This window comes from Asparagus officinalis, chromosome 2, assembly GCF_001876935.1.
Source record: "Asparagus officinalis chromosome 2, Aspof.V1, whole genome shotgun sequence".
Lineage (NCBI taxonomy): Eukaryota > Viridiplantae > Streptophyta > Magnoliopsida > Asparagales > Asparagaceae > Asparagus > Asparagus officinalis.
Genome location: NC_033795.1, coordinates 60,058,534 through 60,085,073, shown reverse-complemented (window position 1 = coordinate 60,085,073; position 26,540 = coordinate 60,058,534). Strand labels below are relative to the sequence as shown.

General features: G+C 46.7%; 1 protein-coding gene across 1 annotated transcript; it reads right to left on the bottom strand.

The window, feature by feature from the left end:
• On the bottom strand, positions 248–25,056 carry LOC109831232. Its single transcript, XM_020398568.1, has 3 exons — positions 25,035–25,056; positions 24,327–24,972; positions 248–350 (listed from the first exon to the last, which is right to left on the bottom strand). Exons 2-3 carry the CDS (start codon positions 24,869–24,871, stop codon positions 248–250), a joined length of 648 nt encoding a protein of 215 aa, XP_020254157.1. The 5' UTR covers positions 24,872–24,972; positions 25,035–25,056.

Here is a 26,540-nt window from a genome sequence, read left to right as displayed (position 1 = left end):
GCTTTATTAGCAGACGAAGATCCGGATAAGGCTATCATTTGCTCTGATCTCCAAGGCTTCATCTCTTTTTTGAACGCTATGGTCGATCACATTCTCTTCAAAGGATCGTATTTTGAGAATTTTAAGAGACCTCTTGATCGCTATATGTCGGAAATACGAGAAGAAGGATATGGTGAATTGGCTGATTCCATCGACGCTTATTTGGCCGACTTCAAACAACATGCTGAATTTCTAATGGATCTCCGCATCAAAGGTGCACCCTCCTATATTGCTTCTCAAATGGACTCCAGGTTACAGGCGTGGCGCGATTCTCAGAAATCGGCTGAATTCGAACTCCAAAAGCTAAGAGCCTGCAATAATCAACTTAGGGTTGTTGGCCTTCTTGTTTTGATAATGTTTAACAAACAATTTACTTCTAATGTTGTTTGTCTAGTATTTGTGTTTTGTATTTATTCTAGGCAAACAACATGTTGGAGGATGGATGGAATAGAGCTTCAACGATCATATCCAAAGGAGGTTGGCGGAATTACATGTGTTTTGGGTTTTTATGTTTATATATATGAAATTATATATATGAAATTACATATTTCATACTCTATTGTATTTTAGTATTTATTGCATAGAATATGCATATTTGTGAAAATTTTGTATTCTTAGTTTTTGGACTTAACAATAATCATATACATATTTTATTAAGTCTATATAATCATTGTGCAAAATTTTAAAACATGGTTTAGCCTAAATATCAAACTCATATGTTTACATTTTCATGATTTGGACTATTTTGTAAAATAATGATATTTTTCATTTGGGAAGTCCTTTTTAGAAACCAGTCATTGTAGAATGTTTAGTATCATGTCTACAATCATTCCCCAAAGTTTTACATTTTTTGGAATTTATTTGATATTTTTAAACAGTGTTTTAAAATCAGAAAAACAGTTTTCAGAACTAGCTTTCTGTAGTATCAGTTATCGGTCGACCGCACCAGTCGACTGCTCATATGTTCAGTCGTCAGTGGGCAGCAGAGAGTTTGTCGGTCGACTGGTGCGGTCGACCGAGAGCTCGAAATTTCTATCGGTCGACCGCACCGGTAGACCGACGAAGTTCTGCTTGTATTCTCAGTTTTAGATCTGGATCGCGGTCGACCGCGAATTTTTTCGGTCGACTGCCGCTCTGTCAGTTCTGTTTCCAACGGCTATTTTTGTTACCGTTGCTGGGGCTGTTTTTGTCATTTGGTTTGGGGGTATTGGCTGAGGTTCTTGGAGGCTATAAATATCCCATTGATCTCAGTTCTCAATGAACCAAAGATAATGTTTTAACAAGTTTTAAAAGAGTTTAAGTTTGTTTAGTTTGTTTTTGGGGTTTGCTGTTACAAAGAGGAGTTTGCATCATCTGTTGAGGAATTCATCTTCAATATCCTTTCATCCTCTCTTTGTGTTTATAGAGAAGTTTCCTTAACTCTATTTTCTAGCATTTCTACTATTGTATTTCATATCAATCTTATTGCTAGTTCTTATTGAGTTAAGTTCTTATTTGGTTTGGGGTTTTTGGCTGAGGTTTTGGGAGGCTATAAAAAATATTATGAGTATATTCTTTCTTATTTATATGCATGATATATGTAGGGTGTAAATTTGGATTTCCCGAAAACAGGGAGTTTCGTTTGTATTGATAAGAAAGCTTATTATAAACTAATGAATCGAAATTACAACAGAAGCAGAGGGAATGCCCTCTTTGTTTAGTGTGGGGACTTTAGGTGGCTACAGGATGCTTCGCTCGATGCTTGTGTCGAGTCTGCTTCCCTTGGACCGTTCGATCGAGGTTGCTGGAGAGCTTCAGTACGCAGTAGAAGCTCGAGTTGATGGAGTTCGGGTCTGCTTAGTTTGTCGGCGATCGGAGCTTAGAACTAGACAGTGGTGCTGTAACACAAGGATTATGCGAACAACTTGGTCTCGATCCTCTTGGGGATTGAGAGCTAATGGTTCAATTAGCTGGTTCAACTATGAGCGAATCGCTTGCACGGCTAAACAGCTGAATCTCTTCTTCTTGACTTGGAAGAAAATCTGAATTGGACTGAACCTCTTCTTCGTGGCTGGAAGAAGTTCCTATATAGCGGAGAGACGGCGTGGCCGCTCCTTGAATCATGGGATGTGACCATATCCTGTTGAGAGATGTTTTGCCGCCTCTCGATACTATGAATGGTCATTTGAGGGATTGTGCTTTATGTCGTGTCGCATAGAATGGGAAGGCCCATCCTTGTACGTGAGGCAACGGCCGCCCACTATTCGAGTGGATTTGACCAGCATTGATGAACCGCATTTATGAGTTCGCAGATTGATTTGGCGTCTGTCCGATCATTCGTACTGTGTGTGGCCGTTCGGCGTACTTGGAGCACGGTGCCTTCTCCTTTCTGGTCAGGAGAGGCGGTGAAGTAGGTGCACAGTACTCGAGTGGGTCTGGCTAACTTGCCGAATGCCGGCGGATCCAGCTCCCGACCTGGATGGGTGAGGTGAACCGCATTTATGAATGTTCAGGTGGATCTGACGCCTGTCCGATCACTTGTACTGTGAACGGCTACTCGACGGATTTATGAATGTTCAGGTGGATCTGACGCCTGTCCGATCACTTGTACTGTGAACGGCTACTCGACGGGCCTGGAGCACTGTGCTCTCTCCCCTCTCAGGTCGAGAGGGATGGGAAAGCCCGCCCTGCCACGTGGGGTAGCGGATACCTAGCTGTACTTACATCTTTGAGGTTTGCGGGCAGATTCGACTTTGGACTCGAGCAAGCGAGTTGTGTAAAAGGCGAAATTCCGCTATTCCCAGTTGATTCTGGCTCGTGCAGGCGAGTTGATCATTCAGGTGAATCTCTTGCAAGCTCACAGCGGTATTTTTTACCGTCTACAAGACCCCCTTCAAAGTTTTCAGACCTAAACCGGCTTGCGTGTGGTCTGGAATACTTTGAATGAAGAAGTTTTTGACGAAGCAAGCACATTTGGTTTCTTTTAGGATTTTTAGCAAACCCTCAGCTATCAACGGGTTTGATGTGCCTTTACCGATTACCGTTTGAATCGGGCTAGCCATACTATTCCCCTCAGTATGATGAGTTGTCGAGTAGTTTCTCTTAGACTTGATGCTAAGATTTCTACTCTAAACCTCAGCTATTCGAGGCGTGGGTTTTAGCGAGGTCATCTCGTAGGCGGTTCCAAGTTTGGGGCGAGTCGTGTTATTTGTCGTTTGTCTTTAAGGGCGAACGAGCCGTTCAGGCGAAGTTGAGTTTTGGAGGTGGGTTTCTGTTCGACTCGTGGATTTGGGTCGAGTTTTCGCGGGCGAGACCCTTCCTTTCGGGCGAGACTAGGTTCATCGTGGGTGAGCCATGCGTCCGCTGGTGGGCTTCGTGCTTCCCAGCTAAGACGGCGTGGTTCCGTCACGTCGCGCTCTGACGCGAGCTTCGTACGCCTCGTCTGGATCGTGGCCGTAGTTTTCGAACCTGGTCGTTGGATACAACCGTCAATTTCGACTTGGGTCCTGGGTTTTCGATCGGCCCGTTTCCCGTCTTGACGTGGCACTTCTAAATATCGGGGGCAATCTGGGCCGTTGATTTCGATCGTGGTTACGTCTCTTGTCTGCCGGTGCTTCGCTTTTTGAGGACGATCGTGGCCACGTTGGCAACTTCGCCTTTAAAAAAAAGTTGTCCTCTTCCTTTGAGGGTTACCGTGCTCAAGAATCTTGAAAATTTTCTAACGAGAGAGTTCCCGCTTAATCCCCTCAATGGCGCCGAAATCTAAGAGGTGTGTTGCAAAAGGAGGAGGCCCCGGACGTTATTCCGACCGCCTCGCCGCCGGCGCACCCGTCAGCATACCTGATACGCACTTGGGTAAGTCGAGAGGTTAGTCTGACTACTTTGCGTAGGCTACAGACGTCGGGTTGGGAGCAATGAGCATTGCTTGTCTTCCCTGGATTTAATCATCTTTGGCAGCTTCCCCGATTTAGGGCAAAGTCGGCCCCTTTTTGGGCGAATTTTGTGTTTGCTCATAGAGGACGATTTCTGCCTCCACAGGCGAAACTGACCCTTATTGGGTGAAGGCGAACTCGTTTTTGATAGGCGAGTTTGACTTTTTTCTCCGATAAAGGGGGGTATCATTTTCATTAGGCAGACTTTGTTCTCGTTAAGCGGGTCTTGCCTTCTGACAGGCGAATTTACCCGTCTTTACTTGATTGGCGGATTTATCCTTAGGGCAGATCCCGTCCTGACTTTTTGGTTCTTTCTTACAGTGGCCTTGTAGGCATATAAAATTGCTTATAGGTCCCTTAACACGGCTCAACACGAACTAATGAACCATCGGGCGACGTATCTAAGCACGATCGTTAGCCCATCAACACCGAAGCCAAACAATGTGCGACGGAGCGGATTAACGAGGCTACGAAGCTGACGAACCGCACGCGAACGACGGAATGAATCCACTCGCGTACGGAATCAAACCAACGGTTCAGGGAGTCAATGAGTCATTCAACCATATAACGGATTCGAACTCAGACACCAAAGCCGATTTACTGCCTAATCGGGATCCAGACTTCCAAATCAAGATTCAGAATAAATCGAGGTTCAGAGCAACGCCATGGGCGAACTCGGATGAATCGCGATCGAGTCACGATCAGTTTTGGAATCGAACTCAGAATCGGATTTATTGCCAAATCAGGAATCAAGTCAACGAATCGATTTCAGACCAATCAACCGCATAACCGAATCACGGACGAAGCGGATACAAGAACCGAAACAACCGAACGACGGACGCAAAACCCGGAGGGGCTCGGCCGAAACCGAGCCACCCTCGGCCAAGGCCGAGCCACCTCAGGGTGGCTCAGCATGAGCCGAGCCACCCTGAGGTGGCCGCCCAGATCTGTGCCAAATGCACAGATCTGGTTGCCTATAAATAGGCGGGGTCATTCATCATTTTGGAGGACTTTTTTGGAAGAACTTTTGGAGAGCCGAAACTCTGCCGGATTAAGACCTCATCTTGGAGTTTTTGAAGGCTTGAAGACTTGGACATTCAGATCTGATTCTTGGCGAGCACCCGCATCACAAAAGGCAGGAGTTTGAGGGGATCGAGATCTCAGATCTACGTTGTTACACTCCGGATCAAAGCTTGGTCTTTGATCCCGAGATTCGAGCGATTGTTTCCTTGGTGAAATAATCCCTCCGGCTATTATTTCCTTGGTGAAATAATACCCGTTATACTGCGTAGATCTGTTTGGATCTAGATCGCGCGGTGGTCCACGGCAAACAACCCCGGCGCAGGCAAACAACCCACCCAAGCGAGTGACCGAATAACAGGAGCTCGCGATTTGTTCGACAAAAGAGAAAAAGTTGTAATTTAATTTTCTTTATTTTTGATTTTCATTGTAACCGGATCTAAAAAAAGACCGGATCTTCTGTAACCGAAAAACTGTTATTCAAGATAGCAATGGAATCAATGAAGAAAACAACGATTTTTCCCGCGAACAATATGGCGACCACAGTGGGAGCCACCGATCTCGCTGCCGAGATCGGACCGTCGCAGCCGCGGATCTCGATCCCGGTCGTGGAGGAAGTCGAGTATGAGTTCGACCAGCAAAAGTACGAGGAGTACGTGTCCTCATCTGGATCAACCTCCCCCCGTAAGTCCAAGAAATTCCAGAAGTTCTCCTCCAGGAGAAAAGTCCGTTGGTGCGAAGAAGTTGAAGCCACCAACGACAACCTCACCCCGATCGACGCCGAAGTTGCGTCGGGTGAAGTCCCATCGGCATCTAAGCAGGTCAAATCCACCATCGAAGGCGTGGTGACTCTCTCTAAGAGAGCTCGCCAGAGGCAGCGTCAACGCCTCGCGAAGCAATTCGCCAAGGCCATGGAGTCCGTTGACGGGGTCCGCTACAATGCGGATCTGAAGAACAAACGAGGCAAACAGGCTCAACATCAAGTGAAGAGTGGTTCCTCCAAGCCATCAACGATGGAGTGGGTCCGGGTCAAACGGAACCGTACGACGCTGGAGGAGCGTATCCGCAAGCGCCGCGCATTATCGGCGCAAGTACGGGCCAAAGCTGAAGAAGCCCGTAGAAGACTGCAAAAGGAGGTGACGAGGCCGAAGTCTGAAGCGGCGGTTCAGACCAAGGAACAACAACTGCAGCCGCCGAAAGTTCAAACTACGGCGAATCAACCTAAATCGCTGGTGATTTCCGCAACTACTCCGGGAGATCATGCCGAATCATCCCGAAGGAGAAAGTCAATTTTGGAGCGCCTCGGTCCACTTCCCAAAGAACGAGGCAAAGCTCCAGTTCAAGAACGGTTGGGGCCAATGAAGAAGTCCCAAACAATTCAACATGCTGGGGGTTACCGCAACCCTCAACACATGCTGGGGGTTGCCGCAACCCTCAACATTTGGAGAAAATCGTGGCACCCAAGCGCACAACTTTGCGCATCGAAGTGCAGGAGCCCGCTGAAGATTCACACCCACAAAGGCGCGTTTCGAGGCGTGTGACTCTGGAGAGCTCAAAGAAGGAAATTCATTCTCAGAAGGAAACGTTGTTGTCTGATGACGATGACGTTATACCTGGGAGATCGTGCCAACACACGATAGGTTGCTCCGACTTTCAAACGGACAAGCTGTACTATCGTGCTGGAGGTACGAGCAAATCCAGAAAGAGGAGCCCTCAAAGATTAGAGACTCAATGTCCTTGCTCAAAACTCATTCGGGCGGTATTATCTGAGTGCGACTGCACCAAAATGTTTCCCGAAAGAGTTTCCGTGTTCCAAAGACTCAGCATGGAAGCGCCAAAGCCAAGGACTAGACGTTTCCGAAGAAGAGGAACAATGGTCAAAGATGATGAACGTTCAAGGGTCACTACCAACATGACCAGCAAGGGGACATCGGCACGGGATGATTTCGAGTCAATTCTGAGAGCCTCCCGGCCTAGAACCCGTCTGCAGTCCGGAACCATCGAGCGAGCAACCTATGGTAGGGTTCGGACAAGACGCCCTTCAGAAGATGAAGAATCTGATGCCGGCTCCGCAGTCGCATCAGATAATACGGTATCCAGCGAGGGACAACCCCGCGAGGCGCATATGATAAGTGCGGAGCAAATTGCCAAGATGATTGAAGACGCTTTGGCTAAGCAGCAGGAAACTTTCAGGTTCGAGATGCAGATGACCATGCAGAACATGAGAGAAATGCATGACCAACAAATCCAAGCATTGACGAACCAGCAAGGCGAGCCAAGTCGTCGCAACCAAGTCCATCAGGAGGACGAGGATACGAATGCTCATAATATCAATGATCCTCCCGTCAATGCAGGGGGTGGTAACGGGAATGCTATTGAAGATACAGGTGAAAGCCTAAAAATTAAAAACCTCGAGAGCAAAATCAATACATTGATTTCCGCTCAAGAGACGAAAAAGACGGGCATTCCTTGTCCATACCCAAGAGAGTGGGAATCAATCCCATATCCGGCGAAGTTCAGTCTAATTAACTTCACGCCGTTTAATGGGATGGGTTCACCCACTCAGCATTTGATTTACTTCAAATCGCACTTGGGAGTCATCTCTGGTAATGAGCCTCTGATGGTGCGGTCATTCGTTGGCACTCTTCGCGGAGCCGCCTTCGATTGGTATCGTCGCCTCAAGCCAGGAAGCATAAACAGTTGGGACGACATGGAGACGAAGTTCCTTACAAATTTCTTCGACGACGACACCGAGATCTCTATCGGATCGTTGCTCGATGAGAAGCAGAAAGACGGGGAGTTAGTCGACACCTTCGTCAAAAGGTTCCGGAACAAGGCGATGAACTGCCGGGACCCGATCACCAATGAATTCATCCTCCAGACATGCCACAACAACCTTTCGCTGGACGTGTTGGAAGCAATGGGCACAGCACCATCCAAGACATGGAAGGATCTGAAAGTCCGAGGAGAGCAAGCTGAGCGATTCCTCAGAAGAAAGAAGGCGGAGAGAAGCCAACCGGCAACAAATCCTCCGAAACAGAACTTCAACCAAAAAGGAAAAGGTAAAGCTCATGCTAATGCCGTTGATGCTAACCAAACTTTTCAATTGCAACCTCAGCAACAACAGCAGCAACGAGCGCCACAACAATCCCAACCGCATTGGCAACAACGGCCTCAGAAACAAAAGTCTTCGGAACCGAGGTTCCCCAAAGTCTACTCCTTCAAGGATGATGAAGTTCCCGGCATCTTCAAATACTTGTTGGAGAACAACAAAATCCAGCTGCAAGCGATCGTGGATCAAGAGGGAGCCAGCAAGGTGACGGATCCAAAGTACTGCGCGTACCACAGAGCGGTCCACCACCCTACGAGATCATGCTACCACCTCAAGGACAAGATCCAGGCGTTAATCGACGTAGGGGTCATAACCCCGAAACCAGCCAAGAATGTGGGGGCAAACGCAGTGTCAATCAGTTTCGGGTCGGTGCCTACAACTTGGTTCGAGCCAAAACGCGTCACCAAAGTCGGGATGAAGACGGTGAATGACGACCCGCACGGACAGCGCCAAAAGGGACTTGTGCCGCACACAACCCCAAATGGCGAAATCCTTTGGGTTCATCCAGATCTGATTGGAGATGAACAATGGGCCGGTTCGTCATCCGGGAGGAAGTCTAAAGGAAAAGGGAAGTCTTGTTATGGAGTCTCTGCTATCCCAGGGGAAGATGACGAAAGAATCCCCACTTTCCCGCTCTCTGAAGAAGAACAAGAAGCTTTTGCGACACGGAGCGGAAATGAATACCACTACAATTATCCGCCACCTAGTGAGCAGGGGGTGAACAAGCGGGGACCAGCCAAAACTCTCACGGAGATGGGAGTGATTACAAGTCCCACACCGGGTAAAGAAGCTCTACGACAACCGGTGAATAAACCAAAAGAGAAGAATCCCCAAGAGGTACAGAATCCGAAGCAGTCTCGTTTCAGTCGTCCAATTGGAAGAGACAAACCGGAAAGCTCGAAGACTCCGCATAGCTTCGACATTATGGCGCAATTAGCCAACATTCCTGCACGGATAACGCTGTATGAGTTGCTGCGATTATCCAAAGAAACCAGGGAGGCCCTACAAGAAGCTTTGGCCAATGCAGAGGTATTTCTGACTCAAGTCAAGCCGGTGCATGAACAGCCAGAACCGCTGAGTCAACAGTGCAACATAGCGACTAAGAACCTTCCCTGCATTACTTTCACCAAAGAAGATATGCAGACGAAGAATTCGAACCACGATCGGCCGTTATATTTCGTCGGATACATTGGCTCCAGCCAAGTCAACCGAATCCAAGTGGATCCGGGTTCTGCTGTGAGTATTATGCCGCTTCGATTGATGCATTTCCTCAGCATTCCAGTAAGCAAGTTGGCGTCCACAGGCACTGTTATTTATGGATTCAACACTAGTGGGTCAAGACCCTTGGGTAAGATCCGGGTGAAGTGCCAGATGGGAGATCTGAAGACAGAAGTCACGTGTTATGTGATCGATGCGGAGACTTCGTACAACTTACTATTGGGTCGGCCTTGGATCCATAGTAACGTGATAATTCCATCTACTCTCCATCAGTGTTTGAAGTATGTCGACACTGACAATGAGGTTAGGACGGTGGTCGCGGATAAGCAACCATTCAAGGGGTATGAGAATTATTTCACCGATTCTCTCCTTTATGGTAACGAATCCGATACTGAACCATCGGCCCAGGGCACAGACAGCGGAGAAGAAGCTGATTCTGAAGCCGGATTCGATTACAATGGCGGTTTTGTTTTAAATGACATTGTACCCTTTGTAATCAATCTTGACGATGAACAATCGTCAGATGCAGATTGTAACTGGCAACTTGCCGATATTGCAATAAAAGATGATTTAGAGTACTCCTTGTCTCTTGATGATGTGATAAAAGAGCTGTACGACAATCCTGAGTTGTATATGCCGATCCGATCATCCTATGTAACGAAGGAACACCTCCAGCATTCTTTCGGAACAACCATGGTCATCCCGAACAAAGTAAGAGGTGCTAAAGAAGTGATTTACGGTAAAGGAAAAAGCTCTCCGTTACCAGATCATTTCCTAAGTGAAGACGAAGATGATGACAAACCTGGTCGACATCTATCCAAGTATAGTCCAGAAGCGCGCAAGCTCATGGAAAAGCAGGGCTACGATTTCACACTCGGAGAAGGTTTATACTTCGATCGAGGTCCTCGTAATCCAGCCAAAGCAGTATATGTACCAAAAGGTAAACCTGAGGATTATTATAAATATGGGCGAGGCTTAGGTTATGTTTCATCAGATGACGAATGTGGTTGGCAAATCATCGATCAAATTGCTAACAAAGCCAAGAAAGGATACTCTCCCGATGCTTCAGAGTGGGACTCCGATACAAGTCTGGGAGAAGTCTTCAAAACCCTAATGTCAAATATGGCTACAGCCGATCCATCCACCATGGAAGACGACGATCAAATGCCAACATGGGAAGACCCGTGGGTTCACCATCTGAATATGCAATATGGCGATAGGTTCGAGCAAAGAGAACCACCCACTGAAGATAAAATAGTCCAGATTAACATGGGTGATGAGGCCAACCCAAAGCCTATATTCATCAGCGACAGTCTTCCCCCAGATGAGAAGGAGGAATTGATTGCTCTCATCAGGGAATATATCGACGTCTTCGCATGGAATTATGAAGACATGCCAGGGCTCGACCCCAATGTCGCAATGCACCGCCTCGATATCAAGCCGGATGCCAAACCTGTCAAGCAACAGCAAAGACGGTTTCGTCCGCAGATTATGGAAGCCATTGAGGCAGAGGTTAAGAAGTTGATCGAATCAGGATTTATCCGAGAGGAACAACATCCAGACTGGTTAGCCAACATCGTTCCCGTCATGAAGAAGAATGGCAAAATCAGGATTTGCATCGACTTCAGGAACCTGAATGAAGCATGTCCGAAAGACGATTTCCCTCTCCCAATCACGGATGTCATTATCGACAATACATGTGGATTTGAGAGGATGTCCTTCATGGATGGATTTTCGGGATATAACCAGATCAAGATGCATCCAGAGGATGAGAAGCATACGGCGTTTAGAACACCCCTCGGCGTCTTCTGCTATACGGTGATGCCTTTCGGTCTGAAGAATGCCGGTGCCACATACCAGCGAGCGATGACTAAGATTTTCCAAGAACATCTCAGGAAAACAGTCGAATGCTACGTTGATGATTTGGTTGTGAAAAGCCGCAACAAGGAAGATCACATCAAGGATTTGAAGACAATGTTCGATCTCATGAGGAGTCATCAGTTGAAGATGAACCCCACTAAATCATTTCTTGGAATGTCCAGCGGAAAATTTCTTGGGTTCGTCGTCACCACTAAGGGTATACATATCGATCCTGATAAGGTGAAGGCGATACATGAATTGCAGCCCCCGAGGAATCTGAGAGAACTCAGAGGATTGCAAGGGCGTTTAGCTTATATCCGGCGTTTCATCTCAAATCTTTCTGGGAAGTGCCAACCGTTCTCTAAGCTGAACAAGAAAGGAGTATCATTCATCTGGGATGATGCCTGCCAAAAAGCGTTCGAAGATATCAAAACATATCTGGCGAACCCTCCTGTTCTCGTTGCACCGAAATCTGGTAAACCGTTCTTGATTTATCTCAAGGCGATGAACCACTCGATAAGTGCCTTACTAGCGCAAGACGATGATAACGGTCACGAACAGGCAGTTTATTACCTCAGTCGGACCTTGGTAGGCGCTGAGTCTCGATATCCGATGATTGAGAAAGAATGCCTTGCATTGGTATTTGCGATGCAAAAGATGCGGCATTACCTGGTGGGACAGACGATCTACGTTATCTCCAACGTTAATCCAGTACGGGTGTTTATGACGCAACCGGCCTCTATGAATTGGCGGCTAGCGAAGTGGGCCCTTCTCTTGTCCCAATACGATTTGCACTTCAAGCAGCAGAAGTCGATAAAAGGACAGGCGATTTGTGACCTTTTGGCGGCAAACCCGACCACAGATACGGCAGAAGTATATGATGACTTGCCGGATGAAACCCACGAGGTTAACACCACATCACACCAACAAGTATGGCAATTATACTTCGATGGTGCCTCAAGGGCAGTTAATAGAGTAATAACCCCGGGATGTCCTACAGTTTCCTCTGGAGTTGGAGTCGTCTTAATCTCCCCTGGAAAGCACGTGATGCCTCGGGCTTATTCGTTGACTAGTCCGTGCTCCAATAATGTTGCCGAATACAACGCGCTTCTCATTGGACTCAGTTTCGCCAAAGAGCTGGGGGTCGAATATCTCGAAGCTTTTGGAGATTCGCAATTGATAGTCAACCAAGTTCGCGGTGAGTATGAAGTCAGGAATCAAGACCTGATCCCGTACCACCAGGAAGCCATCAAAATGGCAGAATCTTTCGAAGAATTCTTTATTGAATACATCCCTCGTCTCCAGAACGCTTATGCAGACGCACTGGCGGCACTAGCAGTATCACTGGCACAGCCTCCCGAAGCTGAGCTGTTAGTCACAGTACGGACGCATCAACTCTGCGTACCCATATACAGTACGGAGATTGAAGAAGAAGAGGATAGAAACGTGAACGCCAAAGAGGTGAATTCAACTCAAATTGGGTCTGAGTCCCGAGATTGGCGTTTTCCTATCATCGACTACGTCCAATATGGTATCTTGCCAGAGGATGTAAAAGAAAAGGAATCAATCCGCCGAAGAGCTCCAAGATTCTTCTATAATACCGAGACCCATACGTTATACCGTAGAGGGTACGACGGTCTTTTGCTCCGATGCCTTTCGAACAGAGAAGCAAAGGAAGTTCTTAAGGAAGCACACGAAGGAGAATGTGGTGCGCATCAGCCCGGTCCTAAACTGTATGATCGCATCAGGAGGATGGGATATTTCTGGCCAACGATGGTTCGTGACGCAATCGAATACGCACGAGAATGCCACGCTTGCCAGATACATGCGAATTATATGCATCAACCGCCAGAGCAGTTGCACACGTCAACCACGTCTTGGCCGTTCGAGACTTGGGGCATGGACATAGTCGGTCCTATTTTTCCCCCTTCAGTCAAAGGTGATCGGTTCATCCTCGCGATCACAGATTATTTCTCAAAGTGGGCTGAAGCGATTCCGCTTAGAGAAGTGAAGACGAACAACGTCATCAATTTCATCAAGCATCATGTCATTTACCGACACGGCGTGCCAAGAAGGATCATTCATGACAACGGTCCACAGTTCATAAGCAATGCCTTCGTCAGATTCTGCGACAAGTTCAAAATCGAAGATGTTTCGTCGACAGCTTACTACCCCGCCGCGAATGGATTAGCGGAGGCGTTTAACAAGACGATCATCAAGATCTTGTCAAAGCTCGTGAAGACCAATAAACGAGACTGGGACGATAAACTCGGTGAAGCACTCTGGGCTTATCGCACCACCATACGCACGCCTACGGGAGCTACCCCGTATTCGCTGGTATACGGATGTGAAGCTGTGCTACCGCTGGAAATTCAGATTCCGTCCCTTCGGATCGCCCTCGCAACGGAGATGACGACGGAGGAACAACATCAGAAGCGTCTCGAAGAGCTCGAGAGGCTGGATGAAAAGCGTTTGGAGGCTCAACAACACATCGAGTTTTACCAAGCCAGGATGTCAAGGGCTTTTAACAAAAGAGTCCGACAGAGAAGCTTCAAGGAAGGAGATCTGGTCCTCGCTGCTCGCCGACCAATAATTCTCACCTCCAAGAAGAAAGGTAAATTCGAACCCAAATGGGAAGGACCGTTTGTAATAGACACAGTCTATTCAAACGGCGCATATCGCCTGATTACTCAAGAGGGCGCCAGGCAATTAATGCCAATAAATGGGAAGTTCCTGAAAAAGTACTATCCCTAGTACATTCAGGATAACTCATTTACCGGGAAGTTCCTCGAAGAATATTACACTTAATATTCTAGAGGATAACCCAAAATCATTGTCACCACCAAAATCCCTCACTGATCAATTTCAATTGACAGTGAGTCCACCAAAAATGTTTTTCTGGCCCTCTTGATTCTTTCCATGAACAAGAGGTCCACTTTCAGTTCGGAGTCCCTTTTCGATAAACGAAAGAACTCCTTCCCTTTTTCTCTTTGGTTAAACCTTGTTCATGGTTATAACCGGAGTTGAAAATACCACTTCGATAAACGAAGGACCCATTTTCAGTTTAGATAACTCATCCTATAAAAGGCAAGTTTATCTAAATTTTCCAGATTCTCGGAGTGGACACCCCACTTCTAGTTTCTTCTTCGCTGGAAATAGAATATAAAATTCTTCCTTTCCAGAATCAGGGAATAGAATATAAAATTCTTCCTTCCTTGTCTGTTGGGTTCGCCTTCACCCTAAAAGAAGACCGGGAAATAGAATATAAAATTCTTCCTTTCCCGCACCAACCTTTTCTAAGAATCTATCAATCTAGGATTCATCCTAGGAAGTTTATCCCGAATCCTAAGCAGGGATAAGTCTGCGCCTAACACGCGCTGCCGGTTTAGTCTTTTTCCGCACAAAAAGACACCAGAGTCTGATTCTGGGGTATTTTATCCTGAAACCTAAGCAAGGATAAGTCTGCGCTTAACCTGCGCTGCCGGTTAGTTCTTAACCGTTAAAAAGAACACCCGTCCACATATTCAACATTGTGGCAGGTCGTCATTAATAACACCAAAATCCATGCCTTACACGCATGGGGAATGTCATCCTGAATCCTAAGAAGGGATATGCCGACGCCTAACACGCGTCGCCGGTTTAGTCTTTCGCCGTAGAAAAAGACACCAGAAGACCAGTCTGGGGTATTTTATCCCGAAACCTAAGTAGGGATAAAGTCAACACCTAACACGTGTTGCCGGGTAGCCTATTCCCGTAACAATGGCGAAGTCTATGTATTCGACATCATAGCACGAAGTCTAAGAGAATTCATTCTCTTAGCACAACGTTACATGCGAACGGAGTTAGACAATCCGCATGCTAGCCCGACTCAAACGGTAGTCGGTAAAGGCTAATCAAACCCGTTGAAGGCTGGGGGTTAGCCAAAAATCCTAAAGTCAACACCTAACACGTGTCGCCGGGTAGCCTATTCCCGTAACAATGGCGAAGTCTATGTATTCGACATCATAGCACGAAGTCTAAGGGAGTTCATTCCCTTAGCACAACGTTACATGCGGAACGGATTCCGACAATCCGCATGCTAGCCCGACTCAAACGGTAGTCGGTAAAGGCTAATCAAACCCGTTGAAGGCTGGGGGTTAGCCAAAAATCCTAAAGTCAACACCTAACACGTGTCGCCGGGTAGCCTATTCCCGTAACAATGGCGAAGTCTATGTATTCGACATCATAGCACGAAGTCTAAGGGAGTTCATTCCCTTAGCACAACGTTACATGCGGAACGGATTCCGACAATCCGCATGCTAGCCCGACTCAAACGGTAGTCGGTAAAGGCTAATCAAACCCGTTGAAGGCTGGGGGTTAGCCAAAAAATCCTAAAGTCAACACCTAACACGTGTCGCCGGGTAGCCTATTCCCGTAACAATGGCGAAGTCTATGTATTCGACATCATAGCACGAAGTCTAAGGGAGTTCATTCCCTTAGCACAACGTTACATGCGGAACGGATTCCGATAATCCGCATGCTAGCCCGACTCAAACGGTAGTCGGTAAAGGCTAATCAAACCCGTTGAAGGCTGGGGGTTTGCCAAAAATCCTATGAGTATTATGGTCAATCATTTCAAACGTGATGAGGAATCATAATAAAGATAAAGATAAAAACCAATTCCACTAAAGAGAATCAAATGTCAAGGTTTTCAGCAAATAAAATCATACATCAAGCCCATGGCTAAGAATCTGCTGACTGAATTCAGATAACTTCTCGTCATAAGAGCGTCTAAGCTCCTCCTGCAACTCAGCTCTAACAGACTCTTCGTTCGCAGCTAAAGTCCTCACAGCATCCTCCTCTGTCTCAGCCAGTCTCTGCTTCAAGGACTTCAGCTCATCAGATAAAGCAGCATTTGCTTGCTGATTCTGCATCTTTGTGTCTTCCTTCTCACGGAGTTCTCGTCGGAGCTGATCTATCTGAGAATCAAGCTCCTCGAGGAAAGAAGATCTAGTGGCGAAATCAGCCTCAACTCGATCTATGCGGTCCCGCTGCACCTGAATCTCGAGCTCAGCAACCATCCGAGTACTGCGCCATGTCTGTAAGCGAGCATCCAACTCGGCAGCAACGAATGAAGAGGCACCTGTATCCCGGAGCTCATGAAACATCTGAAGCTCACGCTCTAAGCGATCAAGGTCATCAACCATAGCCGTCGCTAGATCCGGACATCCTATGTCCCTAATCAAGTTTATCTTGGAATCGAGGTAGGGCTTAAATTGGCGAAGAGAAAGTCCGTCGTGGAGGAGTTTGCCAATTATAACAGTCAGGGAGGAGAAATAAGAGCGGACTTCTACGCTGATGATGATCTTCTCAGGGTCATCCCCTGATAACAACTCCTTAACGAGGATATGAAGCTGAGAAGGAAGCCCTACACAAAGAAGAGAAGTTCGTCAAAAGCCTCAATGAGGAAATGAACGGCATCGCTCAGCTAATTAAATTATACCTCCTTCCCCTCGAGTCACTGGGGGTGATGGAGATGTAACAACTGTAGCTGCATCGACTGGTGGAGTTGGTCGCACAGCCGGCTCAACATGGTCTTTCTCAACAAAAGCTCAAAGGCTCATCAAACCCGTTGATGGCTGGGGGTTTGCCAAAAATCCTATAAATACGAGAGTCACTGACGCATCAGCTTCTTTAGTTGGTCTCGTGACCTGAGCAACATACGACGTTCAAAACCCTAAGGTCTACGCCAGACAACGCGTAACCTTAGGTCAACGCCAGTCAACGCGTTGCGAGCAAAAAATTCGAAACCCTAGGGTTAACGCCGGTCAACGCGTAACCCTAGGTCAACGCCAGTCAACCGTTGCGAGCAAAAAATTCAACGTACGACGTTCGAAACCCTAGGGTCAACGCCGGTCAACGCGTAACCCTAGGTCAACGCCAGTCAACGCGTTGCGAGCAAAAATTCAACGTACGACGTTCGAAACCCTAGGGTTAACGCCGGACAACGTGTAACCCTAGGTCAACGCCTATCAATGCGTTGCAATGAAAAAAAATCTTACTCCGAAAAGTATACGAGTATAAACTGCTTCTTACTCCGAAAAGTATACGAGTATAAACTGCTTCTTACTCCGAAAAGTATACGAGTATAAACTGCTTCTTACTCCGAAAAGTATACGAGTATAAACTGCTTCTTATCACTCCGAAGAGTATATGAGTATAAACTGCTTCTCATTCCTCCAACAGGTGCATGAGTTTAAACTGCTTCTTAAATACTCCAATAAGGTATATGAGTATAAACTGTTCCCTAATTTTTTGAGAAGTTCCTGGAGAATGTTTTCTATAAATATTCTTAAGGATAACTCAAACAATAAGACGCCGGACAACGCGTTGCAGATAAAGACTCGACGCCAACAATCGATGGTCAGCTAAATCAGGAACCGACTTCAAAGTTCAAAATTCCGACAACGGTCAGACAATAAATGCAGCACCGAAACTCTTTCAGACATTCGACAAAGCACCGAATAGCCTGGAGAATTGAAGGAATCAAGAACGGAAGTCATTCCAAGGTCCTATTACACCGACTGAAGGTTGGGACAATCATATCCAAAGTATTCCAGACTCTTCTATAAAAGAACGAGACTGAAATACTTTGGAGGGGGTATCTGTAGGCATATAAAATTGCTTATAGGTCCCTTAGCTCAGCTCGGCACAAACCGACAAACCAACGAGGTAACGAGATTGACTAATTGCACGCAAGCAACGGAATACGTCCATTCGCGTGCGGGATCAAGCCAAGTGTTCGAAGAGTCAACGAGTCATCCAACCAAGGGCATACTCGGACGAATCACGATCGAATCAAGATCGGTTTCGGACTCGAACTCAGAAGTGGATTTACTGCCTAATCGGGATCCGGATTTACTGCCAAATCAGATCAACGAATCAAGTCTGAATAAATCAACCACAGAACCGAATCACGGATAGAACCAAGAGCGGAAAACGACGAAACAACCATGCCTAAGGGGGCTCGGCCAAAGCCAAGCCACCTATGGGTGGCTCGGCCCAGTGCCGGCCACCCATAGGTGGCCGACAGTGTCCTGTGCGCGGGCACAGTAAAGAGAGCCTATAAATAGGCCACTTGGTTCATTGGTTCAAGGGTTGGAAATTTTGGAGGCGAAGCTCTGCCGGATTCAAGTCTCGAAACTTAAAAAAGATTGGAGCTTTGGGACTTCGGGGACTCACTCTTCCAGATCTGGTGCTCAGCGATTGTCAACGCCAAAAAAGGCAGGTGTTCGAGAGGACCGGATCTCAGATCTACGCAGACGTACTCCGGATCTAAGCTTGGTCTTAGATCCCGAGACTTGGACGATTGTTTCCTTGGTGAATCAATCCTCCCCGGCTATTATTTCCTTTGTGGAATAATACCCGTCGTACTGCTTAGATCTGATCGGATCTAGATCTCGCGGTGGTCCACGGATAAACCCCGGCGCAGGCAAAGAACCCACACAAAGCAAGAGACCGCAAAACAGGATCTTGCGATTCGTTCGACAAATAAGGAGAAAGTTGTAATTTTCTTTATTTCTTGTGTTATTTGATTTTCGTTGTAACCGGATCTAAAAAAAGACCGGATCTTTGTAATCGATAAACTATTACAAGAATTTGCAATGGAATCAATGATGAAGAAAACAACGATTTTCACCGCGAACAAGGATGAGACTATCTTTGACGATCCTCCTCGAGATAAAGACAACTCCGGAAGCGGTCCGACCAAATCATCCACTCAACCTCCACAGTGGAGGAGGTTGAGTACGAGTTCGACCAAACTAAGTTCGAGGAATACTTGTCCTCGTCTGGATCAACCTCCCCCCGCAAGTCCAAGAAGTCCAAGTTCTCCTCCAGGAGAAAGGTTCGTTGGAAGACGACGATCAAATGCCAACATGGGAAGACCCGTGGGTTCACCATCTGAATATGCAGTATGGCGATAGGTTCGAGCAAAGAGAACCACCCACTGAAGATAAAATAGTCCAGATTAACATGGGTGATGAAGCTAACCCAAAGCCTATATTCATCAGCGACAGTCTTCCCCCAGATGAGAAGGAGGAATTGATTGCTCTCATCAGGGAATATATCGACGTCTTCGCATGGAATTATGAAGACATGCCAGGGCTCGACCCCAATGTCGCAATGCACCGCCTCGATATCAAGCCGGATGCCAAACCTGTCAAGCAACAGCAAAGACGGTTTCGTCCGCAGATTATGGAAGCCATTGAGGCAGAGGTTAAGAAGTTGATCGAATCAGGATTTATCCGAGAGGAACAACATCCAGACTGGTTAGCCAACATCGTTCCCGTCATGAAGAAGAATGGCAAAATCAGGATTTGCATCGACTTCAGGAACCTGAATGAAGCATGTCCGAAAGACGATTTCCCTCTCCCGATCACGGATGTCATTATCGACAATACATGTGGATTTGAGAGGATGTCCTTCATGGATGGATTTTCGGGATATAACCAGATCAAGATGCATCCAGAGGATGAGAAGCATACGGCGTTTAGAACACCCCTCGGCGTTTTCTGCTATACGGTGATGCCTTTCGGCCTGAAGAATGCCGGTGCCACATACCAGCGAGCGATGACTAAGATTTTCCAAGAACATCTCAGGAAAACAGTCGAATGTTACGTTGATGATTTGGTTGTGAAAAGCCGCAACAAGGAAGATCACATCAAGGATTTGAAGACAATGTTCGATCTCATGAGGAGTCATCAGTTGAAGATGAACCCCACTAAATCATTTCTTGGAATGTCCAGCGGAAAATTTCTTGGGTTCGTCGTCACCACTAAGGGTATACATATCGATCCTGATAAGGTGAAGGCGATACATGAATTGCAGCCCCCGAGGAATCTGAGAGAACTCAGAGGATTGCAAGGGCGTTTAGCTTATATCCGGCGTTTCATCTCAAATCTTTCTGGGAAGTGCCAACCGTTCTCTAAGCTGAACAAGAAAGGAGTATCATTCATCTGGGATGATGCCTGCCAAAAAGCGTTCGAAGATATCAAAACATATCTGGCGAACCCTCCTGTTCTCGTTGCACCGAAATCTGGTAAACCGTTCTTGATTTATCTCAAGGCGATGAACCACTCGATAAGTGCCTTACTAGCGCAAGACGATGATAACGGTCACGAACAGGCAGTTTATTACCTCAGTCGGACCTTGGTAGGCGCTGAGTCTCGATATCCGATGATTGAGAAAGAATGCCTTGCATTGGTATTTGCGATGCAAAAGATGCGGCATTACCTGGTGGGACAGACGATCTACGTTATCTCCAACGTTAATCCAGTACGGGTGTTTATGACGCAACCGGCCTCTATGAATTGGCGTCTAGCGAAGTGGGCCCTTCTCTTGTCCCAATACGATTTGCACTTCAAGCAGCAGAAGTCGATAAAAGGACAGGCGATTTGTGACCTTTTGGCGGCAAACCCGACCACAGATACGGCAGAAGTATATGATGACTTGCCGGATGAAACCCACGAGGTTAACACCACATCACACCAACAAGTATGGCAATTATACTTCGATGGTGCCTCAAGGGCAGTTAATAGAGTAATAACCCCGGGATGTCCTACAGTTTCCTCTGGAGTTGGAGTCGTCTTAATCTCCCCTGGAAAGCACGTGATGCCTCGGGCTTATTCGTTGACTAGTCCGTGCTCCAATAATGTTGCCGAATACAACGCGCTTCTCATTGGACTCAGTTTCGCCAAAGAGCTGGGGGTCGAATATCTCGAAGCTTTTGGAGATTCGCAATTGATAGTCAACCAAGTTCGCGGTGAGTATGAAGTCAGGAATCAAGACCTGATCCCGTACCACCAGGAAGCCATCAAAATGGCAGAATCTTTCGAAGAATTCTTTATTGAATACATCCCTCGTCTCCAGAACGCTTATGCAGACGCACTGGCGGCACTAGCAGTATCACTGGCACAGCCTCCCGAAGCTGAGCTGTTAGTCACAGTACGGACGCATCAACTCTGCGTACCCATATACAGTACGGAGATTGAAGAAGAAGAGGATAGAAACGTGAACGCCAAAGAGGTGAATTCAACTCAAATTGGGTCTGAGTCCCGAGATTGGCGTTTTCCTATCATCGACTACGTCCAATATGGTATCTTGCCAGAGGATGTAAAAGAAAAGGAATCAATCCGCCGAAGAGCTCCAAGATTCTTCTATAATACTGAAACCCATACATTATACCGTAGAGGGTACGACGGTCTTTTACTCCGATGCCTTTCGAACAGAGAAGCAAAGGAAGTTCTTAAGGAAGCACACGAAGGAGAATGTGGTGCGCATCAGCCCGGTCCTAAACTGTATGATCGCATCAGGAGGATGGGATATTTCTGGCCAACGATGGTTCGTGACGCAATCGAATACGCACGAGAATGCCACGCTTGCCAGATACATGCGAATTATATGCATCAACCGCCAGAGCAGTTGCACACGTCAACCACTTCATGGCCGTTCGAGACTTGGGGTATGGACATAGTCGGTCCTATTTTTCCCCCTTCAGTCAAAGGTGATCGGTTCATCCTCGCGATCACAGATTATTTCTCAAAGTGGGCTGAAGCGATTCCGCTTAGAGAAGTGAAGACGAACAACGTCATTAATTTCATCAAGCATCATGTCATCTACCGACACGGCGTGCCAAGACGGATCATTCATGACAACGGTCCGCAATTTATAAGCAACGCCTTCATCAGATTTTGTAACAAGTTCAAAATTGAAGACGTTTCATCAACACCTTATTATCCCGTCGCGAATGGATTAGCGGAGGCGTTTAACAAGACGATCATCAAGATCTTGTCAAAGCTCGTGAAGACCAATAAACGAGACTGGGACGATAAACTCGGTGAAGCACTCTGGGCTTATCGCACCACCATACGCACTCCTACGGGAGCTACTCCGTACTCGTTAGTATATGGATGCGAAGCGGTGCTACCTTTGGAAATTCAAATTCCCTCCCTTCGGATCGCTCTCGCAACGGAGATGACGACCGAAGAACAACATCAGAAGCGTCTCGAAGAGCTCGAGAGGCTGGATGAAAAGCGTTTGGAGGCTCAACAACACATCGAGTTTTACCAAGCCAGGATGTCAAGGGCTTTTAACAAAAGAGTCCGACAGAGAAGCTTCAAGGAAGGAGATCTGGTCCTCGCTGCTCGCCGACCAATAATTCTCACCTCCAAGAAGAAAGGTAAATTCGAACCCAAATGGGAAGGACCGTTTGTAATAGACACAGTCTATTCAAACGGCGCATATCGCCTGATTACTCAAGAGGGCGCCAGGCAATTAATGCCAATAAATGGGAAGTTCCTGAAAAAGTACTATCCCTAGTACATTCAGGATAACTCGTTTACCGGGAAGTTCCTTGAAGAATATTACACTTAATATTCTAGAGGATAACCCAAAATCATTGTTCACCACCAAAATCCCTCACTGATCAATTTCAATTGACAGTGAGTCCACCAAAAATGTTTTTCTGGCCCTCTTGATTCTCTCCATGAGCAAGAGGTCCACTTTCAGTTCGGAGTCCCTTTTCGATAAACGAAAGAACTCCTTCCCTTTTTCTCTTTGGTTAAACCTTGTTCATGGTTATAACCGGAGTTGAAAATTCCACTTCGATAAACGAAGAACCCATTTTCAGTTTAGATAACTCATCCTATAAAAGGCAAGTTTATCTAAATTTTCCAGATTCTCGGAGTGGACACCCCACTTCTAGTTTCTTCCTCGCTGGAAATAGAATATAAAATTCTTCCTTTCCAGGATCAGGGAATAGAATATAAAATTCTTCCTTCCTTGTTTTCGGGTTCGCCTTCACCCTAAAAGAAGACCGGGAAATAGAATATAAAATTCTGCCTTTCCCGCATCGATCTTTTCCGAAATTTATCAATTTAGGATTCATCCTAGGAAGTTTATCCCGAATCCTAAGCAGGGATAAGTCTGCGCCTAATACGCGCTGCCGGTTTAGTCTTTTTCCGTAGAAAAAGACACCAGAGTTCGATTCTGGGGTATTCTATCCTGAAACCTAAGCAAGGATAAGTCTGCGCTTAACCCGCGCTGCCGGTTAGTTCTTAACCGTTGAAAAGAACACTCGCCCGCATATTCAACATTGCGGCAGGCTGTTATTAATAACACCAAAATCCATGCCTTACACGCATGGGGAATTTCATCCTGAATCCTAAGAAAGGATATGCCGACGCCTAACACGCGTCGCCGGTTTAGTCTTTTTCCGAACAAAAAGACACCAGAGTCCGATTCTGGGGTATTTTATCCCGAAGCCTAAGTAGGGATAAAGTCAACACCTAACACGTGTTGCCGGGTAGCCTATTCCCGTAACAATGGCGAAGTCTATGTATTCGACATCATAGCACGAAGTCTAAGGGAGTTCATTCCCTTAGCACAACGTTACATGCGGAACGGATTCCGATAATCCGCATGCTAGCCCGACTCAAACGGTAGTCGGTAAAGGCTAATCAAACCCGTTGAAGGCTGGGGGTTAGCCAAAAATCCTAAAGTCAACACCTAACACGTGTCGCCGGGTAGCCTATTCCCGTAACAATGGCGAAGTCTATGTATTCGACATCATAGCACGAAGTCTAAGGGAGTTCATTCCCTTAGCACAACGTTACATGCGGAACGGATTCCGATAATCCGCATGCTAGCCCGACTCAAACGGTAGTCGGTAAAGGCTAATCAAATCCGTTGAAGGCTGGGGGTTAGCCAAAAATCCTAAAGTCAACACCTAACACGTGTCGCCGGGTAGCCTATTCCCGTAACAATGGCGAAGTCTATGTATTCGACATCATAGCACAAAGTCTCGGAGAATTCAATCTCCGAGCATAACGTTACATGCGAACGGATTTAAACAATCCGCATGCTAGCCCGACTCAAACGGTAGTCGGTAAAGGCTCATCAAACCCGTTGATGGCTGAGGGTTTGCCAAAAATCCTATGAGTATTGTGGTCAATCATTTCAAATGGAATGACGAATCATAATAAAGACGAAAGCAAGTTTCACTAAGAGAATCAAAAGTCAAAGTGTTCAGCAAACAAAATCATACATCAAGACCATGACCAAAAATCTGCTGACTGATCTTAGAAAGCTTCTCATCATAAGCTTGCCTAAGTTCAGCCCTGATGGACTCCTCGGTGGTGGCTGAAGTCCTCGCAGCGATCTCTTCTGTCTCGGCTAGCTTCTGCTCCAGGGATCTCAACTCATCAGATAAAGCAGTGTGGGTTTGCTGATCCTGTGCTTTCGTCATCTGAAGAATATCCAAAGTCTCCTCTTTTTCACGGAGTGTTCTTCTGAGCTGGTCTATCTCGGTCGCACAGGAGGTAATAGAAAGATCGAGCTCGGCAAGCGAAGATAATCTAGTAGCAAGGCTCGTCTTAACTCGATCTACTCGGCCCCGCTGCATCTGAATCTCGAGCTCAGCAAAAATCCGAGTCTCGCGTGATGACTGTAAGCGGGCGTCCAGCTCGGCAGCAATAAATGAGGAGGCACCTGCATCTCGGAGCTCACGAAACATCTGAAGCTCATGCTCTAGGCAATCAAGGTCATCAACTATAGCCTGTGCCAAATCTGGATGTCCCGCTTCCCTTATCAAATTGACTTTAGAATCAAGGAAAGGCTTGAATTGGCGAAGAGAAAGTCCACCATGGAAAAGCTTGCCAATCATAGCATTCATGAAAGAGAAGAAGGAGCGGACTTCTATGCAGATGACAATCTTCTCAGGATCATCATCAGATAACAACTCCCTCGCCAGAATATGAAGACGAGAAGAATTCCCTGCACGATAAAAAAAAACCGTCAGAAAAAGACCTTGAAGAGTAAATAAATAGTATTCATACCCTCTTGAGTCACTGGGGGTGGTGGAGGTGTAACGGCTGGGGGTGTATCAACTGGTGTAGTTGGTCCCATAGCCGGCTCAACAGGGTCATTCTCAACAAAAACTCCTGTTAAATACAAGTCAGAATTCTCAAAGGCATCACATTATAGCTGCATTAGTCAAAATTGGCTAGTCCTATAATTAATTTGGGAGGAGGCATATACCTTCGAAAGAATCATCCTCAAGATTCTTATCGAACGTAGGCTCGGAAAATATACCTCTGGGTAACTGGCCATCAAATTGAGGAGAGCTATACATGAAATGGAGTGTAGGAGTCTCCGCGATCAAGCCTTCCTCGTCAAAATCATCAATAGATAAATCTGACGTAAAAGAATATAAGTACCAAAGAAGAATAAAGAGACTACAACCAACAAAAATGAGTTACCCCTTATGGATGCGTTGGCCTCTTTATTCCCAAAATCCACGTATGCCTCCTGCAAGTTATCTGAAGAAGCAAGATGTACAGAGATGATTAGAGGATGCACAAATTCTTTTGTATACCATCTAAAAGATAGATTGTCAATAGTAGATGTACCTGGATCTGCGGAATCAGGTCCTACATTGCTATCCTCCCTAATGTCGGCAACCCCTGTAGGCCTTTTTAATTGGGGCAGCGGGTCAGGCTCACCAGGAGACACAGGAACGGAATCGGGACTCATTTCGCTCTCTCCACGCTCTCTTATATAGAGATGGAAAAGCATGAGTCAATGTTCCGAATAACCAAGAAGGTGGTTTACAGAGTAGATGTTACCTTCGTCACTAGCAGGATCATCACCAGCCAAGTCCATATCAGATGCTCGGGAAGCTACACGTGGCTTACGGGCTAATCTCTTCCGCCTAGCAGCAGGGACAATCATCGAAGGTCTCGCCTGGGAAGGGGGACGGAACTCTTCATCCTGGTCAACTGGGGTCCCTGAAACATCAAGCCATAGTCAGTTTCAATATTTCTGGAAGATGGAAGGAAAAGATGAATAGCAAACCTCGCTCGGAAAAGTCTTCATAACCTTCAGGATCTCCCCCTGAAGCCTCGTCTGCGGAATGAAAGGTCTTCTTTCCCTCTTCATCAATCCGACGAGTCTTGTTCCGTGTCCTCTGTGATCGAGCGTTTTCCCAAATCCTACGGGAATCAACCTGAGAAGCTTCCTCGGCCTCTAGCTCTGCAATCGGCTTCATGGGGATAGTCTTGTTGGCTGCTAACAACCACTTGCAGCTTAAGAAAGTGAGGTGCAACTGCCGATCAGCACTCGGGAGACTGAATTTAGCACCAGTACAGCCAGTCACGGTCCACAACCACGCACGGAGACCATCTACCAAACCGTCGTGGGCCCGAAGCTGCTGACGAGGATTCCCGACGTAAAGCTGATCGTAGCCAAACTGACGAGCGAATCGACAGGGTAGATATGGCTCTATGAAGCACTGATCCCTCACCCGAAAAGTCAGATAACCTGGCCTAATGTTCACCAGCCAG

Excerpts from the sequence above, each read along its gene's own strand:
- LOC109831232 (XM_020398568.1), bottom strand. The coding sequence starts at position 24,871 with ATGAATGCTATGATTGGCAAGCTTTTCCATGGTGGACTTTCTCTTCGC. Across the intron at positions 351-24,326 it reads ACTTCAGCCACCACCGAGGA|GCTCTTAGCTTTTGGAGTTC; the intron begins GTCCATCAGGGC and ends TGATTATTGCAG.